The sequence below is a fragment of the Schistocerca nitens genome, chromosome 6, assembly GCF_023898315.1.
Source record: "Schistocerca nitens isolate TAMUIC-IGC-003100 chromosome 6, iqSchNite1.1, whole genome shotgun sequence".
Taxonomy (NCBI): Eukaryota; Metazoa; Arthropoda; class Insecta; order Orthoptera; family Acrididae; genus Schistocerca; species Schistocerca nitens.
Window position 1 is genome coordinate 85,719,332 of NC_064619.1, and position 17,938 is coordinate 85,737,269.

The 17,938-nt window shown below is 37.4% G+C and overlaps 1 protein-coding gene across 1 annotated transcript in view; it reads right to left on the reverse strand.

Moving 5' to 3' along the window:
- LOC126262593 (synaptic vesicle glycoprotein 2B-like) overlaps nucleotides 1–17,938 on the reverse strand; it is a 229,077-nt gene that overhangs the window by 146,711 nt on the left and 64,428 nt on the right. Inside the window, exon 2 of the mRNA XM_049959330.1 lies at nucleotides 9,144–9,197. Coding sequence (XP_049815287.1) covers nucleotides 9,144–9,197 — 54 coding nt within the window. The remainder of the gene's footprint in view (nucleotides 1–9,143; nucleotides 9,198–17,938) is intronic.

Consider the following 17,938-nt stretch of genomic DNA (forward strand, 5'->3'; position numbering starts at 1 on the left):
CTGGACTGTTATCCGATATGCTTTCAGAAGTCACTGCATGTGAGTGACTAAAATGAGGAAGTACTGCCATGTGCAACAGGTATTTGGAAACTGGTAATGTGGCATCGGTTGGTAGGTGTGTGGTGTGATCTTCGTCTTGCCCACCAGATTTATAAAATCATAATTAATGATTTGATGACAGCTAAATACCTGTGACAAACAAGACTATAAATATGGTGGCTGCTCGTTTCATTTGCAACCATTCAAGCTGTGCTCTTAGCTTCCTTTCTATTCTCACTGTCAGAAATTGCAACATATTTGGAAATAAACAGCCAAGTGTTTGTGACGTGCAAGAATATAAATGACATTACAGCTCATTTCGCTCACAGTAATTAGATTAGATTCCTGCCTAGCAACACCCTTTGACCCTTTCAAATTGTGAAATATTCTGGGGGAAAGAAATGGTCAGATATTTTGACATGAAAGAATATAAATGTCATTGCTTATTGTCTCACTCACAGCAGTGTCATCTTTCTTTTCTTAATCCGAATGTTGTCACGAAACTGAAGAAACTCATTTCTGATAGAAGAAACTCTTATATGGAGATAACACAGAACATTGCAGAATATAATTCTGTTTCATGAATAAGTCACAAAGATGTAAAAAGAGAACATGCACCAGGACACTAACATACTTCCTTCAACTTCCTTTTGCATGTCTGTAACCACATGACCACAGCGATAGCTTACAGTTTTGAAAATCATTATCATGCGTCTTAAATCTCGAAGGACTTTTAAAGTTGATGTGTCCTTAACTGACATTAATTAAAGCAAATTGTACCTAGAGTGTTTTGTGATAAATCTTCAATGTGCTGAAACACTGTACTATCATAATACCCAAGTTAAAATACAGAAACAATTAAATACGATTAATCTCCTTAAAATTAACAAGTGTGAAACATCATGTGACTGATTTCCAATTTCAGACAAACTGCAGTCCAAAGTGGTTGTGGCTTCTTAATTTTAGTCACTCATCATTCTATGGTTGTTTTAAAAGTGAGATGTATGTCTGTGAACTTGTAAGATATGCAACTGCTGAATTTCTTTTTGAAATCATACCTTAAGTTTGTGCAGTGTATAACTGCATGCACAAAAGCAGTAAAATGACACTTATAACTCATTTCACATGCAACAGTTACTATGTAAGAATTCAGAAAAATGTATGTGGTCCCAATATACAACTTTCGTTTTCACTTCAAAATATTTGATGTGATACCTTATAAAATGTACAGTTAAAACAAGAATGTGGTAAGATTCCATCAATGACAACAGTTTGGTAAAAACTGAATTTCCCTTTGAGTGGCCACATTGCAACCCCCCCTCCCTCAGCTGCCTCACCCTTTCCGATGGGGCCCAAGGTGTCATTATAAAGGTCAGCATTGGCTCTTAAGCAAATTAGTTTGATCATCACTTCTACAGATAATTGATTCTAAATGACGGAATGCATTTTCATGATAAAGAATCTTTCCTGCAGTTATGTCTGCATGTTCCTGGAACATAGTTGAAGAAAGCCTGTGATTCTCTTGCCATATATTTTATACTGTGTGAAGAAATACACATTCAGAGGTTTTGCATATTTTGTATTGTAGGTGGAATGAGTTTTAAAACTACATCTTTAGAGCCTTTTTATTTATTTATTTATTTATTTATTTAGCACTTGTATTATCACGTTCATGTTATTGGACTTGTCAAAGTACAGAACAGTATAAAATATTACATATTTACATCATGTACAAAATCTTATCATTGGTACCAACACGTCTTTATAACAACAACATTCTGCTTAATTAGATTATAAAATTGTAGATGTACATACAGATAGAATAGAAGCTGGTGAAACACCTTAGCTGATTTTACTAAAACTATTAAATACCAGTACTTTAGTTAACTAGGCTTAGTAACATATGGCACAAAAGTTAGGTGCATAATTAGATACATACATGGATAAAAGAAGTTTGGTTTTATCTAGGAATGGTTTGATAATTATGAATTTTTGTTTAGAGAGTTATGAAGCAGACCTACAGATTTGAGCAAAATTCCAGTTATTCATTAATGCTGTAGAAGCTGTTGTTTATTAGTAGATTGTTAAGTTCTTTTTTGAATGTATTAATGTTTGGTATCATTTTTATGCTATCTGGCAAAGCACTGTAAAGAATATTTGGTTTGTATACAGCAGTGTCCTGATATATTGATTTTCTGTGCACATCCCTATGATAGTCATCCCTGTTCCTTGTTTGATAATTTTGATCTCACTATTCAGAGCTGAAACTTGATGGTCTTTAATGAAACAGGTACTTTCAAATATAAATACAGATGGTAAGGTCATGATTTTTAGTTCCTTAAAGATACCTCTACATAGTGCTCTGTAAGCAACATCACTTATTAATCCTACAGCTTTCTTTAGGAGCTTAAAAGACTGCTTGGCAAAAGAGGTATTTCCCCAGAACACTATACCATACTTCAGTAGACTATGCATGTACGCGTAATAAGCACTTAAAAATGTTTCGGTATTGCAGCAACCTTTAAGCATCCTTAATATGTAATAGTATTTGCTTAATTTTTTGTTAAGCATTTCTACATGTTTTCCCACCTTAGATGCTCATTTGCCCATAATCCTAAACAATTTATGTGACTCTTTTGCTGAATTTAGCTATTCAATAATGTGAATTTTACATTGGTCCTATTTTTGTTCCTTATATGGTTGAAGTTAATCCATACAGTTTTCTTGTTATTGACAACTAGACATATATTTTTAAATCATTTTTCTGCTGTTTTGTTGATTTTTTGCTGCATCTCTTAATCATTCTTCCCTTTTATAATGAAGCTGGTATCATCAGCAAATAAACTGTTGTAGTTCATTAATAAAAATCAAGAATAACAATGGTCCCAATACTGAGCCTTGGAGCACCCCATAATTGCATCTTTCATATTCAGAATGGTACACATTTCCATCCTGAGAAATTTGTACTCTTTGTTTCCTGATTTATAAGATAAAACGCTTTGGAAAGGTCCAAAAACAACCCACAGATCAATTCCTTGTCCTCAATAGCTGTGTAAACAAGTTTTAGGAAATTGAAGAGAGCTGTTTGTGTAGATTTGCCTTTTCTGAAACCATTCTGTGCATTTACAAGAATATCATTCTGGAAACATCCCCCAGGCTGTGGCTAAGCCATGTCTCCGCAATGTCCTTTCTTCCAGGAATGCTAGTTCTGCAGGTTTGCAGAAGAGCTTCTGTGTAGTTTGGGAGGTATGAGACAAGGTACTGGTAGAATTGAAGCTGTGCGGGTGGGTCATGAGTCATGCTTGGGTAGCTCAGATGGTAGAGCACTTGCCTGCTAAAGGCAAAGGTCCTGAGTTCAAGTCTTGGTCCAGTACACAGTTTTACTCTGTCAGGAAGTTTCATATCAGTGCACACTCCTCTGCAGAGTGAAAATCTCATTTTGGATTAATATAATGATCATAAAATATATTAGCTATTAGAAGTGTATCATCAACAATTTCATTTCTGTATTTTATGGTGATTTTATTAACTGCATTTTCATGTTTGCCTGTATGATTATTAGTAACTTTCCACATAGATTTCACTTTGTTGTTACCCTTTCAAATATATGAATCATAGTGCTTCTTTATGGCAGCAACTATAGCTTTCTTGTGCTTTTTCCTATAACACTTTACGTATGGTTTCAAGGTAGTACTTTGCGTTGCACACTTATATAGCATTCTAAGACCTTCTGATGACTCTTTGATTTCACTTGTTATCCATGAATTTGATTTTTTGTTTATTTTCATTCTCTTCAAAGGGAATGAAATATCATAGCAATATTTATAATTTGACAAGAACTTTTTGAATTTTATACCAACAGAACTATTGGTTTCCATGTCCCAGTTTACATTTTTTAAAATTAGATTAAAGACCCTAATGCTGTCTCCACGAATTAATCTTCTCTCAACATATCTCCTGTTGTCACTTTTGTCATGAGATTTCTCTAAAGTCAATTTAATTGCTTTACGATCAGAGAAACCTGTATCCAATACCTCAGATTTAAATCCACATTTTGATTTGTCTGTGGCGACGTTCACAGAAGTAGTTAAACATCGACCGTCACCTGCTACGAAGGTTTGATTTCTCTTTGCCATGTTCTTTTGAGTGTCAAGCAGAGACCCACTTCTTGGCGCCCTTTTCTTTGTCCTTGTGTTGTATACATTGTGCCATCAAGTACAATAAATCAGTGTTTTTATTAATGGGTGTATTATTTGGGGCAACGGCCTTGCCGCAGTGGATGCACCGGTTCCCGTGAGATCACCGAAGTTAAGTGCTGTCGGGCGTGGTCGGCATTTGGATGGGTGACCATCCAGCCGCCATGCGCTGTTGCTATTTTTCGGGGTGCACTCAGCCTCGTGATGCCAATTGAGGAGCAGACCGAATAGTAGCGGCTCCGGTCAAAGAAAACCATCATAACGACCGGGAGAGCGGTGTGCTGACCACACGCCCCTCCTATCCGCATCCTCAGCTGAGGATGATACGGCGGTCGGATGGTCCCGATGGGCCACTTGTGGCCTGAAGACGGAGTGCTTTTTGTATTATTTGGTATTATAGTACCTACTTATATCCCATATGTCAATGAATATTTGGTTTATAGTACTTTCACTAGTGCTGCCGTATCTGGTGGTATCTTCAACACATCATGTCCACATTGTATGTTTTTAGTAGATTAACCAGTTCATACCCTTTTTTACAGTTGTCATTGAAATTAACATTGAAATCCCCAAGCGCAATTATGTATTTTGAATGACTATTTAGATAGTTCAGAATATTTTCCAAATTTTCAGAGAACAATTCAAAATTGCCAGATGGGGACCTATATATAAATGCAGTTATAATTTTACTCTCTGTGAGTTCACATAAACAATATTCAAAATCTTTTCCAATACAACAGACATTTTTAAACCTAATTTCCTTACATTTAATACATGTTCTTCGTATTTACATGTTCCACCCCCTCTGTATGTTTCCCTGCAAAAGCTGCTGATCAACTGGAAGTCTGAAATCCCAACTGCACATTTTTGTATTCCTTGCAGCCAGTGTTCAGTTACAAGTTTGAAATCTCCTTCAACGTGCCATTCTAAAGGACCTCTAGATCTTATAGCTCTGGTTAAGCCCTGTACATTATGATACAGGAGAATTAAAGAATTATTCAGTTCTATGAGAGGGAGATTCCTTGCCTGGTTAATTCTTTGAAGAGTAAAGTCAAGTCTTCTTTTCATTTCTGTCTTGATTTTCACCTCCTGGGAGTCTTGGACTTTTTCCTGATTGTTTTCTTCTGCAGTGGATTGGGCCATAAAAAGCGTTCATGTGTTGTTTGGATGTTAACTTCTGCCTGGTGCTTCATCGTGATCGGTTGTTTTTAACTTCTGTTCACTCTGGTACAGCTTCCACCTCAATCTTTTTACATGGTGATATTGTCTTCTGTGCTGCTTCCCTGCCATTTGTTCGTTCCACTGAAGGCATATTTACTGTTAACTTTTTGGTTCCTTCTTCTGCTATTTTCTTATACTGTGGTGATATTGTCTTCTGTACTTGTTCATCCTTATGTCCAGATCAGGAGTCACAAAGTACTAGTGACTTTGTCAGCAAATGTGTACTCAAAACTAATGGGAAAAGGTCTCCAGATGTTCTTTAGTTATTTTCCCTCTCACACCTGTGTCTATGAAGATCATAGGCATCATTTTTCTCTTTCCCTTGACAAACAAGGTCCAAATTTCATTTGGGTCTTGGAATCGTTTTTTTTTGCCTGCCAATTGTCCATCCATTGATATAGCAAACATAAATTGTGTAGCTGTGTGTTGTACTGTTAACATCAAGATGGTGTTTTCTCCCCTTTCATGGATAATGTTATTTAAAAAGAAAGCTCATAGTTGAACTGACTCTGATCACATTCCCATACAGTACCCATCTGGATATTTTCTGTTGTGATATACACATTGCCTTCAGTAACAAATGTTTGAGCTCTGTCTCTTTTTTCTCATCTTTATCTTTTCATGCTTGGAGCATAGTTATGTGGTATGATGTTATCCCAAACACCTTTTTTAAATAAGTAGTAAATCCAACTGATTCTGTAAAGTTTGTACACCTGAGATTTTTGGCTACATCCAATGTCCATTTGTAAATGCCAATAATGAATGGAAGAATTGCTTTCTCAAGCTTCATCAAACTTTGCCATTACATGTTGTTTGAGACACTGAATTCCAGCATATGATTTATTTTGGAAACTGTACTGTCTTCTCTTTTCTTTGCCACATAGTCCAGTAAGCTTTTGATAATGATTTTAGCCTTTAGTTTAGGGTACATTTTCAGGAGCTTGTCGTATGTTTTGAAACCTCTGATGTGCCAATCATTGTATATGTTCTCTGGTGTGTTGTCATCACATACCATCATGACATTTTTTACTTTAAACTTCTTGTCAGGAGAAGCTTGGAATTCACTGTCGCTGCTTCCGTCACCTCTTCTCAAACTTGCTGTATCACTACTGCTTGCATTGAAGTGTTGCTCATTATCATCACTGGCATTGTAATTATGTATTAGTTTTACAGTAACATTCATTTCTAATGGGATGATAATATTTTTGCATTATAATAGATACTAGAAAACATTTGAATGATTCATCTTCTATATCAGTACCATCTTAACAAAGAATAGTTTATCATAACTTCATCACAATGTATCGCAATGCATTAGCAGGGTTGATTACCAGTCGCTGACCCATCTTATGCTTCACTGTACATGAATCTTCACAAAATGTGACTTCACCTACACATTGCACCATCTCTGCAGGTCTCAAATGGTGTAGCAGCAGGTGTAGGTTGAATTCAGCATCCTCTAATGGACAACTGCAGACGTTCGCAGGTAAATGAAAATCACTGGTGCAATACACATTCTTTAAATGATTCCTGATAGGACTGTGGTGTAAATGTATTTGTTCTATCCTAAATACTTTCCTTTGAAACTAAAGTAATATACAATTAACACTTTGAAAACAGAGTACACATTAATGATGAAGTCATAGAATGAGTTGATGAGTTTTTGTGGAAGTTGAAGATAATGACCAGATTGGAAAAAAGTTATCAAAACAGTAAAAATTTTATAAGAGTCCTTTAGGTAAAGAAAGTTTCCAAAATAAACTACCAGCATGTCTAAAAAAGCTTACAATCAGTGTGAATCACCAATTTTTACTTTTGGCAGTAGATACAGAGTTATGGCACAAAAACTGAGGGTTGCTCAATGAGTGAAGGAAATTTGGATATTTGAAAGTCCTTGGAAAGGCAGATAAATGGATCAGGTAACCCAATGGAGTGAAAGAACCCATTATAGCTGTATGAAAATGAACTGGAGGTGGTCAGCACATTTAGCTAGATGAATGGATGGTAGATTGACAAATGATTATATATATATATATATATATATATATATATATATATATATATATGTGTGTGTGTGTGTGTGTGTGTGTGTGTGTGTGCGCGCGCGCGCGAGTGTATACCCGTCCTTTTTTCCCCCTAAGGTAAGTCTTTCCGCTCCCGGGATTGGAATGACTCCTTACCTTCTCCCTTAAAACCCACATCCTTTTGTCTTTCCCTCTCCTTCCCTCTTTCCTGATGAGGCAACAGTTTGTTGCAAAAGCTTGAATTTTGTGTGTATGTTTGTGTTCGTTTGTGTGTCTGTCGACCTGCCAGCACTTTCATTTGGTAAATCACATCATCTTTGTTTTTAGATATATTTTTCCTACGTGGAATGTTTCCCTCTATATATATATATATATATAACAGAGGGAAACATTCCACGTGGAAAAAATATATCTAAAAAGAAAGATGATGAGACTTACCAAACAAAAGCACTGGCAGGTCGATAGAAACACAAACAAACACAAATATACACACAAAATTCAAGCTTTCGCAACAAACTGTTGCCTCATCAGGAAAGAGGGAAGGAGAGGGAAAGACGAAAGGATGTGGGTTTTAAGGGAGAGGGTAGGGAGTCATTCCAATCCCTCTCCCTTAAAACCCACATCCTTTCGTCTTTCCCTCTCCTTCCCTCTTTCCTGATGAGGCAACAGTTTGTTGCGAAAGCTTGAATTTTGTGTGTATATTTGTGTTTGTTTGTGTTTCTATCGACCTGCCAGCGCTTTTGTTTGGTAAGTCTCATCATCTTTCTTTTTATATATATATATATATATATATATATATATATATATATATATATATATATATATATATATATATATATATTATATATTTTTTTTTTTTTTTTCTATCCAAGGAGATAATAGCAGATAGATGCAACGACCAAATGGTTGTGAGTAGATGGCATTACAAAACATCTTGGAGCAACATGGACACATATAGGTGAAAACAGTAGTGCATGGAAAAGACTTGCATCCAGCAGTGGATGTATAAACCTGTTGCTGATGGTAATGATGAATAAGATAATAATAAAAAAACAAACAAATGAAAAGCAAAAAAGTGAGAAAAATAGGTCAATATCCGCAACACAAGGTTTATTCAGTTCACAGACAGCTAGTGACACAATACTTCCATTCAAAATTCATGAGATTGTTGAAGCTTGGAAATATGATTCAAAATATCTGAACAAAATTTGTTACCAATTGGGAATGCAGGCAGTGACAAAATAAAAAAAAAACTATGACTGAGGGCAAAAAAGTTAAGGTTTTGTGTATGAACCAACAATTTGAACAAAATTGTGATCTTTTCTACATCTCAAAAAAGGCTACAGTTGGTAAAGCCACCTCAAATATAAATCATAAGACAAAATTCCTATTTTGAAATATTTTATCACTCAAATGCTGGAACCAACCCTTTTCATTCACCTTCCTGCAGTACTTCATAAGAGAAAATAACAATAATAACAACATAAAAGCACAATCCTGATGAAGTTTAACAAAAAATGATATATTCAAATTACTGGTTATGACTAAGATATGAATTTATACATATTGTGACGAGCAGTATGTTTCATTCAAAATGTTTAATGTTTTTTAGTTCAAGATCAATGTGACTGATTAGAATAAAAACAAAAACAGAACAACTTACCTGTCAGGGAGGCAGCCATTTCAAAATCTGCAGCCTCTACAGGCTCTGCAGGGGCTGAAAGGGAAAATTCTAAACTTTAATATTTGTCTTTATCTTCCAAAACAGTAGCAAAGTGTTGGAAAAATCAAGCAAGATATACACTGAGTGAACATTAGGCTATGACCATTTTCACAACCTGTAATGTGTCTATGTGGTTACATGATTTGAATATACTTCTATTTTATTTATCTACCAATAGACACATCAATGCCAGATGTAGAAGTAACTTCAGGTGTGCCCCAGAGAAGTGAGTTGGTACTTCTGCCATTTGTGTTGTATATTAATGACCTTGCAGGCAATATTAAAACTAAAAGCAGGCTTTTTGCAGATTCTGTATTCAATCAGATCTTGATAAGATTTTAACATGGTGCAGAGGTTGGCAGCTTGCTCTAAATGTTCAGAAATGTAAAATTTTGCACTTCTCAAAATGAAAAAATGTAATATCCTATGACTATGATATTTAAGAGTCACTGTTGGTATCAGCCACTCATACAAGTACACCTAGGTGCAACACTTTGTGGGGATATGAAATGGAATGATCACATAGGCTCAATTGTGGGTAAAGCAGGTGGTAGACTTCAATTTATTGGCAGATACTGGGGAAGTGGAATCAGTCTACTAAGGAGACTGCTTACAAATCACTCGTGTGACCAGTTGTAGAATATTGCTCAAGTGTGTGGGACCCGTACCAGACAGGACTGACAGGGGAATTGAACATAACACAAAGAAGGGCAGTACGAATGGTCACAGGTTTGTTTAATCTGTGTGAGAGTGTCACAGAGGTACTGAAGGAACTGAACTGGAAGACTCTTTAAGATAGATGTAAACTTTCCAAAGAAAGTCTATTAACAAAGTTTCCATAACCAGCTTTAATTGATGACTCTAGAAATATATTACAACCCTCTAAGTGTCCCTCACATAGGGATCAAGAGGATAAGATTAGAATAATTACTTTATGCACAGAGGCATTCACAGAATCATTCTTACTACACTCTATATGTGAATGAAAGGGGAAGATACTCTAATAATTGGCTTTGGACATACCCTCCGCCATGCACCTCACAGTGATTTTCAGAGTAGAGATGTAGATGTAGATATAGAAATGGTTTTTGTTATATTTATTTATGAGCAATGACTGTTGAGCTGTGGGAGCTCCTCATCAGCCTCTGCATACCTTAAATTTTAAAAAAGGCAAATTACAACATGTAGTAATGAATATTCAGCACTGCCATTGCATAAAATGTGGGATTCATATTGGAGATAGCGTTGCACATGGTTGGTACAATTCACAAATATGTCATCAGAAAATAAACATTGAATTTTTTGGCTTATCCACATGGCAATAGTGACCTTTCTGTATTCACTTATAATTCAGAACTGCTTTTACTTGCAATGTGTTCAGAAATGCCTGAAGCTACTTCTACACTTGTTAATGACTTTTCACCCTACATAATATACATCATCCTCCACACTAAGAAGCCTCCAATCCAGCCCCAAATTTCATTTAGTATTGAGTCAAGTGCTTTTGGAGGTAAGAAATACAGCATCTACATAACTGCCAGGAACCCTGGCATTCAGGATGTCATGAGAGAAAAGTGCAAATTGTGTTCTGCATGGCCAGTGTTTATGGAGTCCATGTTGGTTGGTATTTGAACTCAGAATATGATCTAAGATTCTACAGCAGATTGATGTCAAAGATTTGTGGCTCACTGCTGTTACTCTTCTTGTAGGCAGGTGTGACTATGCTTTATTATATGTATTGGGCACAGTCTTTCCTTCAAGGGATGCAGAGTTTATTATGGTTGCAAGAGGGGCTAACTGGACCACAAAAAATTGTATAGAATCATATAGCAGTTCCGTCAGCCCTGAAGCTTTGTTCAGTTTTACTGAACTCAGCTCTTCTCAATTCTACTGATGCTAATATCTGCACCACTCATCTCTGAAATGGTGTGAGAATTAGTGTGACAGAATTCCCGGAGTTTCCTTTTTAACAGGCATTCGAAAATGGAGTTGAGCATTTCTGCCTAGCTACCCTCAATTTCAGTTCCTGTGGCATTCATAGGTGTTTAGACACTAACTTTCATGTCTTTACGCATGACCTGAATATATTTGGATTTTGTGAGAGGACTTTTGGTAAGACAACTACTATAGTCATTGGAGCCTTCACACATCAGTAGCTTGACAGCCAAAAGCAGTTTACTCAGTATCTGTCTGTAACCATATGCTTTGTTTTATGCCTACTGTACAGCAGTCACTGCTTCTTTAGAAGTTTCTTTCCAGAGATGGCATACTGTGGAGGGTGCTCCCATCATGAACTGTTCTACTAGGTATACACATATCCAAGGCTTTGTAAACAACACTTATAAACTTCAGACACAGTTTCTCTACATGCTCCTGCCCAGAGCTTTTAACATTCCACACTTATGGTTACCACCCCTGCATTATGTATCACTACATCAATACTTTTATATCTTTAACTATAATTAAATTCAATTACTTTTCGATAATAGGAAAAAGGCTTTTAGAAGAATAATAGCAATACCAAAAAATAGTAGTTACATTACCCTTCGTACCATCAACAATCAAAATAAGATTCAGGAAATTAATATATGGAAAAGTTTAGATAAAAGAATAATATATTTTCAGAATGAGATTTTCACTCTGCAGCGGAGTGTGCACTGATATGAAACTTCCTGGCAGATTAAAACTGTGTGCCGGACCGAGACTCGAACTCGGGACCTTTGCCTTTCGCGGGCAAATGCTCTACCAACTGAGCTACCCAAGCACGACTCACGCCCCGTCCCCACAGCTTTATTTCTGCCAGTACCTCGTCTCCTACCTGGGGGATGTTTCTGGAAACATCCCCCAGGCTGTGGCTAAGCCATGTTTCTGCAATATCCTTTCTTTCAGGAGTGCTAGTTCTGCAAGGTTCGCAGGAGAGCTTCTGTAAAGTTTGGAAGGTAGGAGATGAGGTACTGGCAGAAGTAAAGCTGTGGGGACGGGGCGTGAGTCGTACTTGGGTAGCTCAGTTGGCAGAGCAATTGCCCGCGAAAGGCAAAGGTCCCGAGTTCGAGTCTCAGTCCGGCACACAGTTTTAATCTGCCAGGAAGTTTCAATAATATATTTTGTTCCCATCATCTGTAAATGGTAGGAATTAAATCTCGGGCCTAATTAACAAAATATAGATAATTGATCGTTTAGCATTGTTAGAATGCTTATTTCTGCAATTTCAATATTAATGTGATTTTTATGTGTTTGGAAAATGTCTTGTACTTGTTCTGGTGAAATAGGGAATATTATAGCGTGTTTGATAATGTTGTTTAACTATTTCATACTATAAATTATGTTTTGCATTATTATAACCAGTAGTACATTGTAGGAAAAGTATTAATATTCGGCCTTGAGTACTGTTAGGGCAGATGAGTGTTAGACCCACTAGGGGACAGATCTGTGCGTACAGTTAAGTTCTTGGTGCATGATTCAGGTTTGGATTTACAATAGAGCAACTTGTGTGTTGGGCATTGTCTAAAACAGCATATTAGAACAGTGCAGTGACGGATTATTTTGGAGTGTTAAACAGTTTGATTTAATATCGCAAAAGGCATAATGATACGTGATTTTGTATTCGTACTTTGTCGAGTATGAGTGTTTAACAATGCAATGGACCTCACACACACATTTCTATCAAATTAATGCATATGGACTATTTAATATCGCCAGTGTAGTATGTGCTACCATCGGCTAGCTGTAGTGGTAACAACGAGGCTTATTACACCGAAGATTGTTCATGAGCTCATAAATACAGGTTTTGAAATGAATAAATCTACGTACTTACTTTACTTCACTTGTGGCCTACGTCATTGTAGTGAAGTCCATTACGGTATCCTGTATTTATTGAAGAAGCATATTTTAGCTCATGTATGCATTTGTCGAGGGACACCGAAGGCAAGATATTCACAGGTATTTAAACCAATTTTAACTACTTACCAACCGGGTGGACATTACAAGCTAAATGTTTTAATTCCCCCTACACATATTGCACTTCTGCCTCTTTATCTAGTCAGTGAGTTGGTGCAGTGGTTAGCACTCTTGACTTGGCTTTGGGACGACAATGGTAGGGATGGGGAAAAAATGAGTGTATTTTTTATTTTTTGCTAATAAATGGGTGGAAAAAACAAGATAACAATTAACCATAGCAGCAGTGCTACAATTTTAGGTTTTTAAATAAACCTTTTTAAAAATAAGACTGATTTTTATTTGTAAAATGTCCATTCCTTTGAAATATTGTGATTTTATAGAAAATGGGAAAAGGATTCAGTACTATTTTAATAACAATGCCAACAGAAATGAGCAAGAAACACATGACATAAGAATAATTGGTACAGCATTGCAGAGACAATAGTGTACCTGTTATGTGGCATGGCTCATTTGATGGTACACATGTACAGGCAGTCTACAAGACTTGTTCCATCCGGTCCTTATGGTAGTTCATTGCTGTTGTATCTGGGTAATAGCTTCTGGTATATACAGGGTGTACAGAAAGTCCGGGAACACTTCCAATTATTTATTGCGCAAGAACTAAACATTGAACAGATGTCTTACATATTGCATTTTGAAGAGCAACTCTGAAAGTTTTTTTTTTACAAACATTCGATCTGCGAACCTTGAGTGACCCGGCAGACGTCAGTATGGTAATCAAATTCTTGCCATACCCTTCCAAGCATGGCACCGTCGACTGTAGCAGTCACTTCCCATATTCTCTCCCAGAGCTCTGCTACATCACATGGTAGTGGCGGTACATACACCAGATCTCTAATGTGTTCTTCTTACCATACTTTGTTTTAAACATCCGTTGAACAGCTGTAGCACACTTGTTTTTGTCGAACTCCAACACACAGAAAGCTCGCTCCGTACCTGAACTCACCATGTTTGCGACTATCGCTGACTATCGGCAAATTACCAAACTATGCTGTGATGGTATACACGAAAGAAAAACTTTCAGGTTTTCTCTTAAAAATGACATATGTATGATATTTGTACAATGTTTTGTTCTCGTGCAATAAATAATTGAAAGTGTTCCTGGACTTTATGTATATTGCATCTGTGACTCCCTTAAGGCAACCTTACATTTCTCAACCCTATGATGCAAGCCTGGGAAGTTACAGACTAGCTTGTCATAGAACCCCTGAAGTCTGTGGTTCAAACCTTCATCTCATTTACCACTGTGGCGCGTTTAGTACCAAGATCAATGTTGGGGGCAATACTGCAGATTGTGAGCTTTGGTGAAAATCTCTAAACAGAACTTGTCTTCCCAACTCTCTCTGCTAGCCAGTGGAGTGATTCAAGTGCGACCTCAGAGGTCAGATGACGGGCATAATTTGTTCCAACATGTGCCACACTCTGCAGTTGGTAGTACACTGTTCCCTCAGCAGCTATCAGAAGAGTCTCTTCAGCATTTGAATGAGGATACTAGGTACACACACTGTGGACAAGTTGATTGTTCCCACAACTTGCTGTCATGTCCCGCAACAAACCTGCAGATTAGCAGTACATGTGTAACAGACCAAGTTCTCTCTGGTATGTGACTCTTCTGTACAGGGCCCACAGCATTCCACTGACACACCACTCACAATCGTGTTGGAGAGTACTGATAAATCCTGTACACCCTGTATGGGAGACAGGATCCACAGGACACAACAGTACTTGAGAAACCTTTGGTAGCTCTGATATGTGTCTCCAACATACCCATTTGCAGTAGCTTGTAATCACTTAACATCAATCTGGATGATTTACATCAGCCTAGGAACTCTAGCTAACTTATTCCATGCTCAAGAGCAACATTCACAGTTGCACTACATTGTGGCAGGTGTAATGTTTTACAGACCAATAAACAACTTTAAACTAAGCATGCTGATCCTTTTTTAATTTCTGTCTCTGTTATGCTACAAGGATTACAAGTTCTCTTTAAGAACTTGTGGGGATAACAGTGATGTCAGTATTACAGGCTGAAGAGCTGCAGCCCCAATGTGTGATATCTGTGGGACAGAAAGTCAAAGACAGTTTAGTTCAGAGCTTTGTATCGAATAAATGTGCTGCATGTTTCTTTCTCACAGTGAAGTATTGTTAACTCATAACTATGTCAATCAAATTATTAGTACATCTCTCCATATCCATAATGGAGATGTACCACATTGGCAATTTACAACTAACATGACAACTGCACTGGATGGTAATTTGCTCACTGTGTTCTGCTGTGTACTAAAAATGAACTATCTTATGCTGGGCTGTGTATCAACTGTTCCACATAAGGACACTGTAAGGATGTGTGCCATCAGTGCAATGAGTGCATTAAATTGGAGCTGTGTTTGTGTGTGCACATTACACAAACCCAAGCTCATGCAACTGACATGCCATATTAATGATTGCCATCGTCTGGCTTATTATTATTAGACTTTGCACAAGATCCAGCATCGCACATGATGCTTCTGGGACTTGCTTCTTGATGTTGAAAAATACAATGTGTCAACCATACTGGACAACGTACAACACCAGTGTTCTCCTTTACCAGACGTCATTACGTGTTCTACATCCATACTTTGTACTTGATACAATTTACACGTTTCACGGACAATCACAGTTGCACACTGCACCTGCCCTCTGCAGACTTTGTAACTCGCCTAAAGTGCCTCCATTATGCCCTGATACATCTGCCCAATGGATTGAGTTGCCAGAATGTGTATTTGCATCACTGGGAATACTTGATGACGATTCCAAATTTGTCACATTGATTTGCCACCTGGCCATGATGAATATGCCACAACAAAATCTGATTTACTACAATGACTGGCATGTGCCCCAGAAGAACAGTTGCAAGAGGCCTTTTACAATGAATAGTTGGAAGGTAAAACTCCAACATAGTTGTGTCAGACACTGTAATCTTTGCTAGACACAAGTCTCATGTCAGCCGCAATGCTTTGGACTCTCTCAGCAACTGCAACTAGCCCTGATTCCACACAAAGCAGAGCTTCTAGACTGAAAATTCGCCCTAGTGGATACATTATGTATGGTCCTACAACATTGGTACCATATAAACTTCAAAGACCCTGTACCATCACAGAGTTCTGCAAGCCAAGACAGGCACTGAGCCATACCGAATGGAGCCAAGAACACTTGACAATGATGTGTGGGCCACCCAGCTGCTCATTGCCCCACCCCTGGTGCTCACAACACTACAATGCTTGACCCGTTAGCACTACTACACAGTTTTGATGGTACCACACACAATCCAGTGAAACTGTGCACATCTGTCAGCTTCCACAATCATTCCCAAATGCCTGGTGCAGAGCAAAGTAGTTGCATTGACCGGCACACCGACAAAAAGCCATCTTTGCATGTACTGAGATGGATTTGCATCCTCCATGATAGGTAAGCTATTACACGGACGACTGTATATCCTCGAGCACAACTCAGGAACATACTTTCTTGTGGCCATGGGTTCCAATGTTGATACACTCACTAAGGATATGTTCACAAAGTTTAGCAACACATCGTCAATTCAACTCCAAGCTGCCAATGACTTTGTGATATTGGTACAGCTAATGGTTGATTGTCTGTTACAACTTACAATAAAAATCTTCACTGCTCATGGGCCTCCTCACTATCAACATACATGCACTGGTGTTAGGCATGGACTTTTTCCAACAAAGCCGTCTCCCCCCTGACCTCGAAAAAGCAGTTCTCATACACCATGCAATCTGACGCCTCATACCTGGGCTTTTTGCCCAGGTATGGACTCCACCAATGCATGCAAAAAACATAATTCCAGCTTATTACATAAGCATAAACAGCCATTGGTTAAGAATTTTCAACTGTCAGCAGATATTTTAACTCCACCCAATTTTAACTCAGTCAATGAGAAATGTCAGCTATCTTTATTGCATCAAAATATTCGAGGACTGAGAAATAAAATTAATGAATTAACTATCTGCATAGATGAATTAGAGTCTTCAAACCCAGCTGACATAATCTGCCTCTCTGAACATCATGTGACCACTGGTATAGAACTTTTAAGTGTTACAGGGTTTAGGTTAGCATCTCACTTTTGTAGATCAGAAATGGAGAAAGGAGGAGTTGCCACATTCATCAGGAACTGTCATAAATTTAAGAACATAGATATTCATAAATTTTGCCTAGAACAGCATATGGAAGCATGTGCAACGGTATTAGAATTTGACAAAAAATCCTTCATAATATTAAGTGTATATCGAGCACCTGCAGGTAACTTTAATCTGTTTGTAAACCAACTTGAAGCTGTACTGGCCCATTTAACAACCAACAACAAAGAAATAGTGGTTGCTGGTGATTTCAATGTAGATTTCCTTAAAGACTCTCCCAATAAGAACTTGTTTGAGTTAGTAACACTATCATTCAACTTAATTCCCACTGTAAAGTTCCCCACTAGGATAGCCACTTGCTCACAAACAGCCATTGATAATATCTTTATAGAAAAGTCCAATGAACAAAATTATATTACAAAACCAATAGTCAATGGCCTCTCAGACCATGACATGCAGTTCCTTCTGTTAAATGTGAATACTGAACAGGATATAAAATCTGTTAAATCTGATTTCAAGAGGGTAATCAGTAAGCCAAAAATTGATTATTTTAGGACACTCCTCAGAGACATTCACTGGACTGATGTTTACAGTGCTCATGGCATGAATGAAAAATATAACATTTTTGCTAATAAAGTGCTT